Source organism: Vulpes vulpes, chromosome 12 (assembly GCF_048418805.1).
Source record: "Vulpes vulpes isolate BD-2025 chromosome 12, VulVul3, whole genome shotgun sequence".
Classification (NCBI taxonomy): Eukaryota; Metazoa; Chordata; class Mammalia; order Carnivora; family Canidae; genus Vulpes; species Vulpes vulpes.
Window position 1 is genome coordinate 99171853 of NC_132791.1, and position 13918 is coordinate 99185770.

Genomic DNA, 13918 nt, shown 5'->3' on the forward strand with positions numbered 1-13918 from the left:
CTGGCACTAAGAGGAGGTCCGTGTGTTCCCTGAGGGATGAAAGCCGCTACAGGGGCTCCAGCAAGACACCCCGACCCCCCCCAGCCCCTGCAGGTGGCAGCCCTGCTGGGCCCGCCCCGCCCCTGTCCCGGGTCCCTGCCCCGACGTTTCCATCCCCCCTTCTGGTGACAATGGGCCGCTCCACGCAGCCCGAGGGAACCCAGGTCCCGCGGGAAGGAGGCAGCCCCCACCCCCCTGACTGTAACTAGATCCCCTGGGGCGAGGGGTGGGAGCCCCTCGGAAGAAGCCTTGAGGAATGGGGTGGGGTGGGGGGCAGAAGGAGGAGGAATGGGGTGGGGTGGGGGGCAGAAGGAGGAGGAATGGGGTGGGGTGGGGGGCAGAAGGAGAAACCTGGAGGTAAGTTGTTGGAACATTCCACGCCAAAGCCCCCGAGCCACCCGGAGGTCTCTGAGCCCAGGCCTTTCCTCGTGGGCTCGGATTCTTCGCACACTGACTCCAAGCGCCTCTCAGGGCTAGATCACATTTTAAATCTGATTTTAATGTACTCAGTCAACCAATTTATATTAAGTGCCTAATATATGTCAGACACTGCACACTTGAACTACATCAGTGTTGATTAAAAATCATAATAAAGAGGTGTAAGCTGGGCCTCAGGTCACTGGATCCATTTCCACCGATGCATCCGGGAGGCGGACGGGCCCTGCCCACGGGCACACACGCTCCTGAGCCCGGCCCGGGGCTGCGCTGAGTGAACCCCAGCAGGTGGACGCCCGTGTGGAGCCCACGAGTGGCACGCAGAGCTTTGTGTACAGGTGTATACTTCTGCATGAAATACAAGATTTTGCCCTAGAATAAATTAGGTCAGAACTCTTCTTTTCCCCCTCACTCCCCCTCCAAGGAAAATAAAATAAAACTTTATAGCAAATGGAATTCCAGCCTTCGCACATGCTCGCGGGATCGCGGGTAAACTATTTCTGAATGTCTTCGCCGGCAGGTTTATGATCCGGGAGGGCCCGGCTGGGCGGCTGGCGGCAGGAAAGAGGGCTCTTTGTGTGGCTGCCCGGGTGCAGGGCCCGCTGGCCAGGGCGCCGCGCCTCCGCCTTCCACGCAAGAGAACCGGGCGGCGCGCTCCGGGGCGGCCCCAGGACAGGCCTTCTCCCCATCGGGATGCTGCTAAGTGGAAACAGATGGCCCCGGAAGGCCGGGCTCCGGGGCCGGAGAGGGCCGGTGGGCACACACGCACACACAGTCACACTCACCAATGCATGATTGCAAACGTTGCCACGCAGCCAAACCCTCCCATGCGCGCGCGCGCGCACACACACACACACACACACAACATGCCAGCTCACGCGCTGTCACACGCAGCAGTCTCGCAAACACATTCACTCACAAACACTCGAAAACACAACTCCCAGACCTGCTATCCGCGGCACAGGGCCACACACGTCCTCTCACAAATCTCACAAATCAACACATTAGCCTTGACCCTGGTGGACAGGCACCTCCTCTTCTCCCCTGACCCCCGAAACCTTCCCCTCGCCCCACACGCAGGCCTCGAGGCCATTCCAAGGCCCTGCAGGCTTGCAGTGGCCCCGTGTAGTTCAGTGTTTTGAGGCTCCTTAGCCCCAAACCATAACAAGCTCCTTAGGATCAGGAGGGATTCTGGGCAGGGGTTTAATGGGACTGCCCTGGAGTTAGGACGTTACATTCTTCTTCTCAGAGTGGCCTGGAGCAGCAGTTTTTGAAGGACACAAGTATTTTGGGTCGCAGCCTTCTCTCTATTCCTGAAGCCTCACGTAGGGGGAAGTGGTTGGCTCAGTCGGCTTCCTGGTCTCCCACGGTTTAAAAGGTGAAAAATCAAAATAATAATAATAAATAAAAATAATAAAAGGTGAAAAAGCACAGATTTGTTTGCGTGTTTCTGTTCTCTGCTCTGCGGCTCCCGTGGGCTTCCCTCCAGTTATCACAGCGTCTTCCATCTTAAATCTGAATTTCCCGCAACTTCGTCCTCCCCTTTTCCTGCTCTCCCAGCTTTGGCCGTTCAGCTCCGGCACGGGCAGAGACCTTCCACCTTGACACACACGTTTCAGCGAAAACTGAGGAAGCCAAAGTGCTTTCAACGCCCAGCAGCGCGGCAGCGCTCCCAGCCCTGGGCCCGGGGACAGGGGACAGGGGTGCGGGGACCTGCGCGCCGGGCCCGCACCTGCCTCTCGCCCCCAGCACCGGCCCCGACGGCTGCCTGCGGCGGGAGGGCAGCGGCCCGGGCCTGGGGGCGAGCGCTGCGGGGCCGCGGAGGGAAAGGCCCCGAGACCGCACTTCGGAACCCTCGGGCCTCGGAGCGGCTCCTGCACCCGCACCCGCTCCCGCACCCGCACCCGCTCCCGCACCCGCACCCGCTCGGCCGCGGGACAGCTGCCCTGCGCGGGGCTCCCGGCGGGGCCAGCCTGTGCCTTAGCCTCCGGGTGAACCTTACCGCACCGTCTGCGGGAGCTTCCCAAGCCCCGGGGACCGCGTGGCGGCGGCGCGCACCTGGCGGGGCTGGAGCTCGCAGCGGGTCCTGCCCGGAACCTGGCTCCCGACCGACGCCACCGACGCCCCCGGGTCGGCCGGTTCCCACACCCCGCGCTGCCGCCTCCGCCGCCCGCCCGGTGTGCAGGAGGGGGGGGGGGGACAGAGGGGAGGAGGACAGAGAGGAGGGGAGAGGGGATGGGGGACAAGGGGACAGGAGGGGAGGGGGACAGAGGGGAGGGGAGGGGGCACGGGAGGGGAGGGGGACAGAGGGGAGGGGAGGGGGACAGAGGGGAGGGGAGAGGGGATGGGGGACAGGGGGACAGAGGGGAGGGGGACAGAGAGGAGGGGAGAGGGGATGGGGGACAGGGGGACAGGAGGGGAGGGGGACAGAGGGGAGGGGAGAGGGGATGGGGACTGGGGGACATGAGGGGAGGGGGACAGAGGGGAGGAGAGGGGCACAGGAGGGGACGGGGATGGGAGGGGAGAGGGGATGGGGGACAGGGGGACAGGACGGGAGGGGAAGAGGGAGGGGGAGAGACGGGAGCGGACGCGTGGGCGGGGGCAGGAGGGCAGGGGGGCGCTCACCCGGGTTTTACAAACAGGCCGAGTGCGCGTGCGTCCCCGCGGGCCCGCCGTGACCCTGCAGCCCCCCAGTCGGGGCTTCGCTGAGTGCTGGTGCCACGAGCTTCGGCCCGACTCCCTGGGGGCGAAGAGGGTGCGCAGCCGCTCTGCCCCGGCCCGCGCGGGCCCCAGCGCCCCCCAGGGCCCCCCCAGCTCCCCCAGAGCCCCCCCAGCTCCCCCAGCGCCTCCAGCTCCCCCAGCGCCCCGAGGGCCCCCCAGCGCCCCCAGCCCCGGGGCGCCCAGCAGGTCTCCGGGGACCGCGCCGTCGGGGCTGTGGCTCCCCGGGCCCCACCTGCCCCCCCCCCCAGCGCTCGGTCCGCAGGGACCTCTCCGAGGCCTCGGCCACCGCACAGCCCCCCCCCCCCCCCCCTTTCCTCGGCCCAGCGTCTGCGCTGCGAGGCCGCCGACCGCGGCCTGACCCCGGGCCGCCGCCTGCTCCCGGCTCCCGCCCTTCCTCCGGGGTCAGGGCTGCACCCAGCGGACGCCCCGTCTCAGCCCCTTTGATCTCCGAAGTCGGGCCGCGGCGCCCGCCGTGTGCGCACCCGGCTCGGCTCGGCACGCAGGGTGCTGGAGGCCCGAGGCCCAGGCCCAGGCCCAGGCGGGACCCCGGCCCTGCAGGCTGCGGCGGGGCGCGGGCCCGGGATGGGGGGGACCCGACGGCGCGCACCCCGCGGCCTCGCGCCCCCCCGCCCAGCCCGCTGCCGACCCTCGAGGCCCGCAGCCCCGACCCGGAGCGGTCCGCGGTCCCCCTGCAGACCGCGAAGGGCAGGGGGGAGCCCCGAGGCCGCGGGGTGGGCCCCGCCAGCCTGAGCGCGGCGCTGGGCGTAAGTCGCGGGGCGCGGGCCCGCCCGGAGGAGGCCGCCTAGGCCGGGCCGGGCCGCAGTGCCGGGCCGCGGGCAAGGGAATGTATATTTGGAAGGGGTCAGGCCCCTGGCTGCAGTCTGGCTTTTTATGGCGAGGAAGCCGCCTGGGAAGGGCCTGCTGGCGAGGCCTTCCTGTTGTGCCACTTCCCCCCAGTCCCTTCCCGGGCTGAGCCCCCGGCGGGAGGCCCCGCGGCGCAGAGCTGGGCCCGCAGACTCGGACCGAGGGGCTGCCTGGGGCGTCGGCCCTCCAGCTCCCGGGGCGCCCGGCGGTGGGGACCACAGGCTCTCCCGGCGCCTGCCCCCCGGGGCCGCCCGCCGGTCTCCTCGGGCCTTGAAGGGAGCGGCGTCCCAGGCCGTGGGGGCTTCCGCAGGCCGCTGGGGGACGGCTTGGAGGCCCCTCTGCTGGCGGGGGTGGGACCCTGCACGGAGAGAGCCCGACGTGGGGGTCGGGGGGCGCACAGCCAGACGTGGGGACCCAGAGGCGTGGGGGACCGGGGGCGCACAGCCGGACGTGGGGACCCAGAGGCGTGGGGGACCGGGGGCGCACAGCCCGACGTGGGGACCCGGGGCGCACAGCTCGATGGAACGAGGGCGCACAACGCTGCTCTCGGCAACACCCCCGCCCCCAGCACCTTGCAGGTCACAGAGTTTGCTCAGCTCGCAGGACAGTTCCCGTTTTCCCCCAAGGGCAGGCTGTTGGGAATCCTGTTGCCCCTAAACACGTGCTCCCGACTCTGGTGCTCTGCGGGTCTGTACCGTTAACAAGACCCGGGACCAATGACCTGCTTTATACACTGAAGGAAATTCAGAGGCCTTGAGAGTTAATGGCGCTAAATGTGTTGGTTTTCCTGCTTTTTCCCCAGGGTAGGCAATGGGGGAGGGAGGGCGCCTTTCTGCCCTGTCTTATTCTCTCCCTCTCCCTCCTCTCGGTCCTTCCATCTGTCTCTGCCTCTCTCCTCTCTCAGCCCAAGTCAGCCTTCAAGCCCTACCTCAGACCCCCTCATTCCCCAGCCTCGGGTTCTGAGACGCCTCCGCCTCCGAGCACTGTCCCTAGGCCCTGCCTGGGGTCCCACCACCCAGGTCAACCCGGAGGCCCCACCACCTGGCCCTGGCTGCCAGCCCACTGCTCGCTCCCTGGGCTCACAAATCGCACTTCCATGCCCACCCAAGTAGCATCAAGCTGTGTTGACTTAGGGGGCAAATGAGCAGCCCACCCAGTCTCCTTGGGAACAGGGCCCGCTAAGGGAAGAAGATGGGCAGTTTAGTACGAATGACCAGCAGTGCTGACCAGTGGGCTTGGAGGAACCCAAGGGCAGACCAGTGAAGAAAGAAGATGGCCTCTGGGAGAATGGAGGGAGACGCCACCTGGAAGAGCAAAGAGGCCTGTGGAAGCACGCCTCGGAGTCACGGCCAGACCGCAGGTGGGTAGACTCTGAGCGGGAGCAATGTCAGGCCCTCTGTGAGGGTCCCTCAGACCAGCCTCTCCTCTCAGGCAGTCTCCGCACTGCTCCACCCCTCTCTCCAGTCTTCAAGGCAGACTCAGGCCTATATGCAAGGAAATTCCAGATCCTACTGCATCTCCTATAATACGCTCAATATGCCGCAAATTTAAAATCAGTGAGGGAAAAAATCAAGTAAACAACAAAAAAAATAATATAAAACAGAGGGTTTTTCTGGAGCCACGGTAAGATGGGAAAGGAACACAACAAAGGTCTGAAGTCGGGCCTTATGGTCTCTGCACCATATTTTGGTTTCCAATAAGGCGGACATGGTACATTTTGCTCAATTTTCCACTTCTAATCACGTTGAGAACGTCGTGGAGAAGGGGCTTTCATTCTCCTGAATGGATTTTAGAGCTGGAATCCATTTCATGAAGTATCGCTCCTTTTCCAACTGGACTCGGACCTGGAGGTTGCCAGTCCTGCTCACATGTGGCCCCAGCTGGGTCAGAGGGCTAAGTGTAAGCTCCGGGTCAGGACCCCATGTGGTCCATCACCCGGAGAGGAGAGCTGGAGCCTGAGCGTACTTGCCACCGGGTAGGTAGCTCAAGCTGGGAGACATCCGGGAGAGACTTGGGGGCCCAGGGTCTTTTGAAAGGGCCTGGGGCGGGGAGTGACAAGGAGAGGGACGGGGATAGAGATACAGAGACACACAGAACTCATCAGTTATGTATTAGGAATCACACTCAAAAAGGGACAGAGTAAAGGAGGTATCAGGTCACAAAAGTCCAGCTGTGAATGTCGAGCCCAAATCGTAAAGGAAGACTTTCTGTTTAGGTGCCAGTGAAAATGCCACTGATGAAAGCTTATTTCAAGGAACCTCTTAGCCTCCTTAGAATCTGAAATAGAGGCTTTCAGAAAAGTGGGGTGTCTGAAGCTGACATCTAGGCCCCCACAGCAAATCTCAGCAGTTTTTTTTTTGGTGTGTGCCATCATGACCACTGTCTGAACAGACTAGGTCTTGCTTGTTGGTCTCTCTCTCTCTCTCTCTCTCTCTCTCTCTCTCTCTCTCTCTCTCTCTCGTAAGCTTACCGGCTTTCGATGGGGTGAGGACTATGACAGAGTCTCCCGGCCTCCCTCTAAACTCCCTACTTAGCTAAAGAATGTCCCACAGAGTCTAACCTGCCTGGCCAGCTTTATGACACGGCCACTATCAATCTTGCCCTTAAGGGGACATTTGTTTATGACCCGATGGGAAGAGCTAATGGCTTCATGAACCCATTCCGCAGGGAGGGGAGAGGAGTCTAAAGAGAAGGCTCTGGGACAGCAGGCCGGATCCAGGAGTGAGAACTAGGCTCAGAAGCAAAGGGGGCCTCTCTCCAGGAGCTGTAAGATGGGAGCTGAGGGGAGAAAGAAACTGTTGCTCCCACCACCTTGTGTCCAGGGCCACTGACGGTGGGGGACAACACCGATATGGGTGCCCGGGACCTGTCCCCCTTCTGGGCAGCCTGGCCAGGCAGCCTGGACCTGCAGAGGATTCAGGGCCTCTCTTGGAATTTTGCACCATGAAGGACAAAACTAAAAGCCCGCCACCTTAAATATGACACCCCCTCCCTAGGGAACAGGGTGGGAGAGCAAAAGTCCTATGTCTCTTCTTTACCTATAGAAGTTCAGGGGAGCCTGATGGGGCTATAAGGCACTCTTGTTTCCTGACCCCTATTTCTGACCCCCGCAGGAAATAGCCAAGAGCTTACAGACCACCAGCACAATTGAGCCTTATTCCTCTGCAAACATCGATTATTAATGACACAAACTGCATGGAATGATAAATTGTAAAACGCATGCTTGTTTGCATGCAGCCTGGTGAAGAAAGCCCTGCTAACTACATAGCCCTGGAAAACAGCACGCGTTCCGACCACGCGTACAATATGCCAAAATGCTAGTTTTTATATGGCATGTAACATGCTGGCATCTACTCGCTCACTGTATAAATTGCTAAGCAAATAAATGCACCCATGCTACATAAAGCACAAACTACTTACTATCCTAAAGCTTTCCACAGAGGCTCATTTCAAAATTAGCCAAATCCCGACCACTAGATCCTGCCTTGTGTCCAAGGCTAATTTCAAAATGTCCTGTCTGTTGGTTAAGATACCAAGACGTCTCTCTTAGACTATCTTACAGGAAAAAGAAAATACCCTCATTGCTGAAAAAGTACAAATCAAACGTGCAGACCACTAAGGCATAAGTACTTGTCCCACATTCAATAAGGTCAGAGGTAGTTTTTTTTTTTTTTTTTCTTAAATTGGATGCGAGTCCAAAAGCACTTGTATTGGGAGCAGAAAACATTTACCTCTATGGTTTCAAAACTCAGAATCATGAACAGAACTGCTGACCCTGCACTCAAACACAGCTCCTGCACTATCGCTTCGGCAGCTCGGGTAGAAATAACTGTGTACGTGTAACACAAACACCTTCCCAGACACTACGTCCTCCACGCCTGATTTTCAGACCTTGCAACCGAGGAGGGCAAAAGTGATGCCTAAGAAGCGGGTGCCCTGGGCAAGTGTGTAAACACTCCCCGCAGCTTAGGAGGGCTGTTTGCGGGCCGCAGAAGCCTGGGCAGCGCGCTCATGGCGGTGCCCTCTGCAGCCCCAGGAGCGCGGGTTCCCAGGGAGGAAGAGCGCGGGTGCCCCGAGGTGCGCTCAGGGACGGTCGGGGCCCAGGCGAGCGGGTTCTGTGCCGCAGGCCCCCAGCCACAGTCGCCCCCCGCCAGCCCGATGCAGTGCAGGCCGCGAGTGTAGGCCATGGGGGCAGAGGCCACTCGGGCCAGGCCTCCTTGACCCAGGTTGCCCGCTGCCCAGATCGCCTACCCGGCTGTGCCGCAGCCCATCCCTCCTCTCGGGCCTGGCCTCTTCGACCCAGGTCGCTCATGGCCCAGGTCGCCGGCCCCGCTGCGCACAGCCCACCCCTGCGCTGGGGCCCGGCCTCCTTGACCTAGGTCGCCCACGGCCCAGATCTCCTGCACCGCAGCCCATCCCTCTGCTTGGCCCGGCCTCCTCGACCCAGGTCGCCCACAGCCCAGGTCGCCTGCACCGCAGCCCACCCCTCCACTCGGGCCTGGCCTCCTCCACCCAGGTCGCCCGCCCCACTGCGCACAGCCCACCCCTGCGCTCGGGCCGGCCTCCTCGACCCAGGTCGCCGGCCCTGCTGCGCGCCGGTCCCCTCTTGGGAGCCAGGCCGCCAGGCCCCGGGGGCAGGCACTGCGCACGCCGCTCGCACAAAGCCCGCGGCCTCCATCGCAGCCACCCACCACCCCTAGGCCCACCCGAGAGCAGCGGGTGCCCGCGACCTCCCACCCGGCGGGGCACCGCAGCAGCAGGCGGCAGCCGGGGCCTGGGGCCTGGAGCCGGGGCGGCCCTGCTGCTCGGCGGCCCTGCCACGGGTGCCGGCTCCATCCCTCCAGGCGGCCTCCCTCGGGCTCCCCCAGGCTGTTGTCGGGGGGCGGGAGCTGCAAACACGCACGCGGCAATTACAGCTCATTAGCTGCCCCCCGACCGGGAGCTGCGTCCCGAGGCCGGCGCCGGCTGCAGAGCCGGGTGGGCCGCGCGTCTACACTCGCCAAGCCCCGGTGCAGACCGCGCAGCGGGCCGGCGGAGGGAGGCCGGGGCCGGGGCTGCCAGAGCCGCGCGGCCTGGGGCGGGTCCACCTGCGGCCCTTCCCGGCCGGGCCTAGGCAAGCCAGGGCCCCGGGGTGCGCCCACCCCGCGGGGGTCACCGAGGCCGCCCCGGGCCGCGGGCCGCGACAGCCGGCGGAGCCCGAGCGAGCAGTCGGGCGAGTCCCTGCCGGCCTGCCTGCCGGGGGACCGCCGCGCCCTGGGGCGCCCTGGCCGCTGCGACCTTCCCGAGCAAATCAGAGGCCACGGAGAGCAGGGTTTGACTGAAATTAGAGTGTATTTATTTGCAGCAATCCTTTAACAATGATCAGATTTTGACAACAAGCAATAGCAATTACTGCTAAGTGTTGCCTCTAGATAGGAGCGGCAGATAGCAGGAAACTGTATTATCTCGAAAACAAACTGTAAGGCCCTGATCGGCTGTAATCAAATCGCCATCTCTCCAAAGTCTGATTGACAGGGCAGATCGCCCTAAGATAATGAATTTATTACATTTCCTGGGTTATTTACAAAGGGGGAGGGCCAATCTGGATCGCCCCCTACGTTTAACTGTAAATTAACAAGAAAAAAAAAATGGATCGAAAAGAAACCACCCTAGACTAAAAGGTTCTGCTCTTCTCTCCTTCTTATTGCTTTAAATCTTTTCCAAAAGAAAAAATAATAATAATAATAATAATAATTGTTCTACAAACATATCTTCTAAAATAGTTTCCCAAAGATTAAATATCCCTTTCCAACCCACAGTATATATATATATATTTTTTTAACCAACCCTTCTATGTAACACACGAAGGATTGTAAATGTGGATGAGTTATATACATACATTTTAAAAAAAAAAGAACTGCTTTATTTTTCCTCTTACAAAGGAGTGAAATTAGTAGGAGAAATATCTATCCAGCATTTGGCTCACGGGGATGTAGAACAGACATCACAATTTTTTATGTGATACAGAAGCCAAATATTCCTCTGTGAATATCTGGAGGCACATTCACATATCTCTACACACAGGTATCACTGTGGTAACACCACTGCCGATTCATGGGCTTAAAATGTCCAGATCGTGTTCTGTCCTTACTGAAAAAAAAAAATATATATATATTTGTATATATGCCAACTCAGACCTGTTTAGGAAAATATCTTCTGACTAGCCACAAAGCAAGCTGACTATAGAGTACATTTTGCAGAAGACGTTGCAGGAAAAACAAATCTAAACAAAAAAGAGACTTTTAGGTGAAATTTGACAAGTTATAGTCAGAGGGTTTCTCCATTTCTCAGATATTTAGGAGGAGAATAGGTCATTTCTAGTGTTTTAATCTGAAATCTCTTTTTTTTTCTTATAATAATTAAAGCTGTATTAAAGTATCCAGACATATAGATCTCATTCAAACTGAATGGTAATTTATTAATAAACAAACAGTGAATATGTTCAACAAAAAGAAAAAAAAAGATGATAGAATAAGATTAATACAGTTTCCCTTTTTATAATGAAAAAAAAAAAGCACAATTTAAAGTTTCAGGCAATTTAACGTCAGGTTTTGGAAACACTTTCTGGCGTTTGGTCCACGACATCCAACTACAAATTAAAAATAAATTACTATATTGCAATTTACATTTTAAAACAAGTCCATGAATAAAAAGAAAGCGATTTTCATATACGGGGACTTTCCCCCCTCCTTTCAACATAGGATAAAATATCTTACAGGTGAGAGGTGGAGGAAAGAGAGGGCAGGGGAATGGGAGAGGGGGAGGGAGAGAGAGAGAGATAGAGAGAGGAGGAACAACGCATGATCTCCGAAAAGCAAGAAGAAACTTACGTGTTATCTGGAGTAACACTGTCCTTTAATAAACCATGATTTTTTGCTGTCTCTGTACAAAATAGTTTACCGTTTTGTCTATTTAGATAAGGCCAAGTGAAGGTGGCTCTGACTCTTTTCAGAAAAACAGTTTTCTTTGTGCTGGTGAGCTGCATTTTTGGAGGGGGATTCTGTTCGCTGGTTCGGTGAATGTTTTTCAAGGCTTTCTCTTTCCTTTCCTTTTTTTTTTTTTTTTTTTTAAGTCGGATTCTTTTTTTTTTTTTTTTTTTTTTTTTTGGTTTCGATTTTGCAAGCCGGTGGTTCTTTCGGCTGTTCCTGCTTTGGGGGTCCGATTCATTCAGTTCGCACTGGGGCCGGGCTGGGTGGCGGCGGTGGTGGCGGTGGTCCAGGGGGGGTGACGGGTGGATGCGGGCGCGGGGGGCGTCAGAACTTGCTGCAGTCGTAGACGAAGGCCCCGGACGTGCGGTACAGGGACTGGCTGGACGGGAAGGCCATCTGACAGCTGCTGTTCCCGTTCACCGGGGAGTTGTTGAGGCCCAGTCTCTGCGACTCGAACATCTCCCGCACCGAGTGGAAGTTCTGCTGCTGGCCCGGGTAGCCCGCGGCCGCCGCCGCCGCCGCCGCGCTCGCCAGGTGGCCCAGGTCTCCGCCCGCCTGGTTCAGGTACCACGAGGCGAGGCGGCCCTGGTGGGCCGCGGGGTGGTGGCCGCCGTCCTGCGCGCCGCCCGCGCCGTGGCTCAGGGCCGCGCCGCCGCTGCTGGTGGCCGGGGGCAGCGAGTAGTCGGGCAGGGCGTCGTCCACGGCCGGGCCGCCCGCGCCCCCCGGCGCGCCCTGCAGGTGGCCGCCGCGCTCGCCCGCCGCGTACAGGCTCATGGCCTGCAGGTTGCAGTGGTAGGTCCCCGCGCCCGCCGCGCCCCCCGCGCCCCCCGCGCCCGCCGCGCCCCCGCCCGCGCCCGCCGCGCCCCCGCCCGCGCCCGCGCCCGCGCCCGCGCCCTGGCCGCAGGGGGAGCCGTACAGGGCGCCCTGGCCCGGCGAGTAGGCGCCGAGCGCCAGCGCGGGCGCGAGCCCCGGGCGCGAGGCCCCGGCCGCCGCCGCCGCCGCCAGCAGGCCCGAGCCCAGCTCGGCCGCGGCCTGCGGCGACCCCCGCAGCGACGTCATGATGTTGTCCACGCTGAAGCCCTGGCCCAGGTGCGGCGGCGGCGCGGGCTGCGGGGGCGCGGGCGGGGCCGCGGGGTCCGCGCCGTCCAGGCCGAGCGCGCGCGCGGGGCCCAGGCCGCCGGGGGGGCTGCCGCCGCTGGACAGGCTGCTGCTGCTGCTGTCGGGGCTCTCGACCTTGGGCACGGCGGCCGGGGACAGGGGCTGGGGCGGCGAGGGGCACGTACCGTTCTCGGTCTTGATGTCCTGGATGCGCACGGGCGGCGGCTGCGGGGGCGCGGCGGCGTCGGCCTGCTCGGGCGCGGCGGGCGCGGGGGGCGCGGGGGGCGCGCGGGCCTGCGGCGGCGGCGGGGGCGCGGGGGGCGCGGGGGGCGCGGCGGGCGGCTCCTTGGGGTGCAGCCGGTCCTTCTCCTCCTTGTCCTTGACCGCGTCCTTCTTCTTGAAGCGCCGCCGCCGCCGCAGGAAGCTGCCGTTCTCGAACATGTTGTAGGAGTCCGGGTCCAGCGTCCAGTAGCTGCCCTTGCCCGGCTTCTTGTCGTCGCGGGGCACCTTGACGAAGCACTCGTTGAGCGACAGGTTGTGGCGGATGCTGTTCTGCCAGCCCTGCTTGTTGTCCCGGTAGAAGGGGAAGCGGTCCATGATGAACTGGTAGATGCCGTTCAGGGTGATCTTCTTGTCCGGCGCGTTCTGGATGGCCATGGTGATGAGCGCGATGTAGCTGTAGGGCGGCTTCACCATGTCCTTGGGCTGCGGCTGCGGCGGGTAGGGCCCGTAGGCGCGCGCCATGCCGCCCGGGTACTGCTCGGCGTGCGCCGGGTGCGAGTACACGCTCATGGGGGCCGGCATGGCCCCGTAGCCGCCCCCCGCCGCCGCGGCCGCCGCGCGGTAGTAGCTCTGCTCGCCGCCGAGGTAGGGCACCACTCCCAGGGAGTTGGGGCTGGACACGGAGTAGCGCGCCTGCATGGCCCCGCTCGCCGAGCCCGGCCCGCGCAGCCGCCGCCTCCCGCCGCTCCGCTCCGCTCCGGGCTGCGCGCCGGGCGCCGGGGGCAGGGGGCCGGGCCGGGCCGGGGCCGCGCCTCCCGGCCGCCGAGCGAGCGCGCAGCACGGGGCCAGCCGGCGCCCTCGCCGCCCGGAGCCCGCGCCCGCGCCCGCGCCCGCCCCGCGCCGAGCCTGCGCCCCGGAGCCCGCGCCCCGGAGCCCGCGCCCTCCGCTGGCCAGGGGCGGGGGGCAGCGCGCCGGCCGCCTTCCCGGGCCCCGCGTCACCTCCTCCGCCGGCTCCCGCGCGCGGCCGCCTAAGGAAGCATGGGGAAAACTTCTGAACTTTTGAGCATCCGTCACCCCGGCGAGGACTTTTTTACGCAGTTACATTTTTTCCGGGCCGCGGAGCCCCGCCCCGCCCCGGCCGCGGCAGCCAATGGCAGGCGAGAACCGCCTCCGGAGGAGCCGGAGGCCGAGCCCCGGCGGCCCGCGCCCAGCTGCGGGAGGACCGCGGGGCTGGCCACACGCGCGCCGGTCGAGCGCGCCCCGCGCCGCAGCCCGGCCGCCCCCCCGCGCGCCCGCGCCCCCGCGCCTCCCCGCCGGCGGGACCCCCGGGTCCCCGCGGGCCGCGCGCCCCGGCCCGGCCCCCCGGGCGCCCCACGCCCGCCCTCCCTCCGCCTCCGCGCGGGCCGCCGGGCTCCGCAGCCGGCTGCTCCCCTTGCCCCCCACCTGCGGCCTCCCCGAGCCCCGGGTCTGGAGGCGCCGCCGCAGCGTCGCCCCGGCCTCGCCTCACTCGCCACCCCCACCCAGTAGGGACAGGGCAGGGGGCCCCGGGGCCGCGCCCGGACCGTGCGCAG

General features: G+C 62.5%; 1 protein-coding gene across 1 annotated transcript; it reads right to left on the reverse strand.

The window, feature by feature from the left end:
• Positions 1 to 9371: 9371 nt before the first annotated feature.
• FOXC1 (forkhead box C1) lies at positions 9372 to 13192 on the reverse strand. The gene has a single exon (XM_072729243.1). The coding sequence runs from the start codon at positions 13044 to 13046 to the stop codon at positions 11352 to 11354; it is 1695 nt and encodes a 564-aa protein (XP_072585344.1). The 5' UTR covers positions 13047 to 13192; the 3' UTR covers positions 9372 to 11351.
• Between the last annotated feature and the right edge of the window lie 726 nt (positions 13193 to 13918).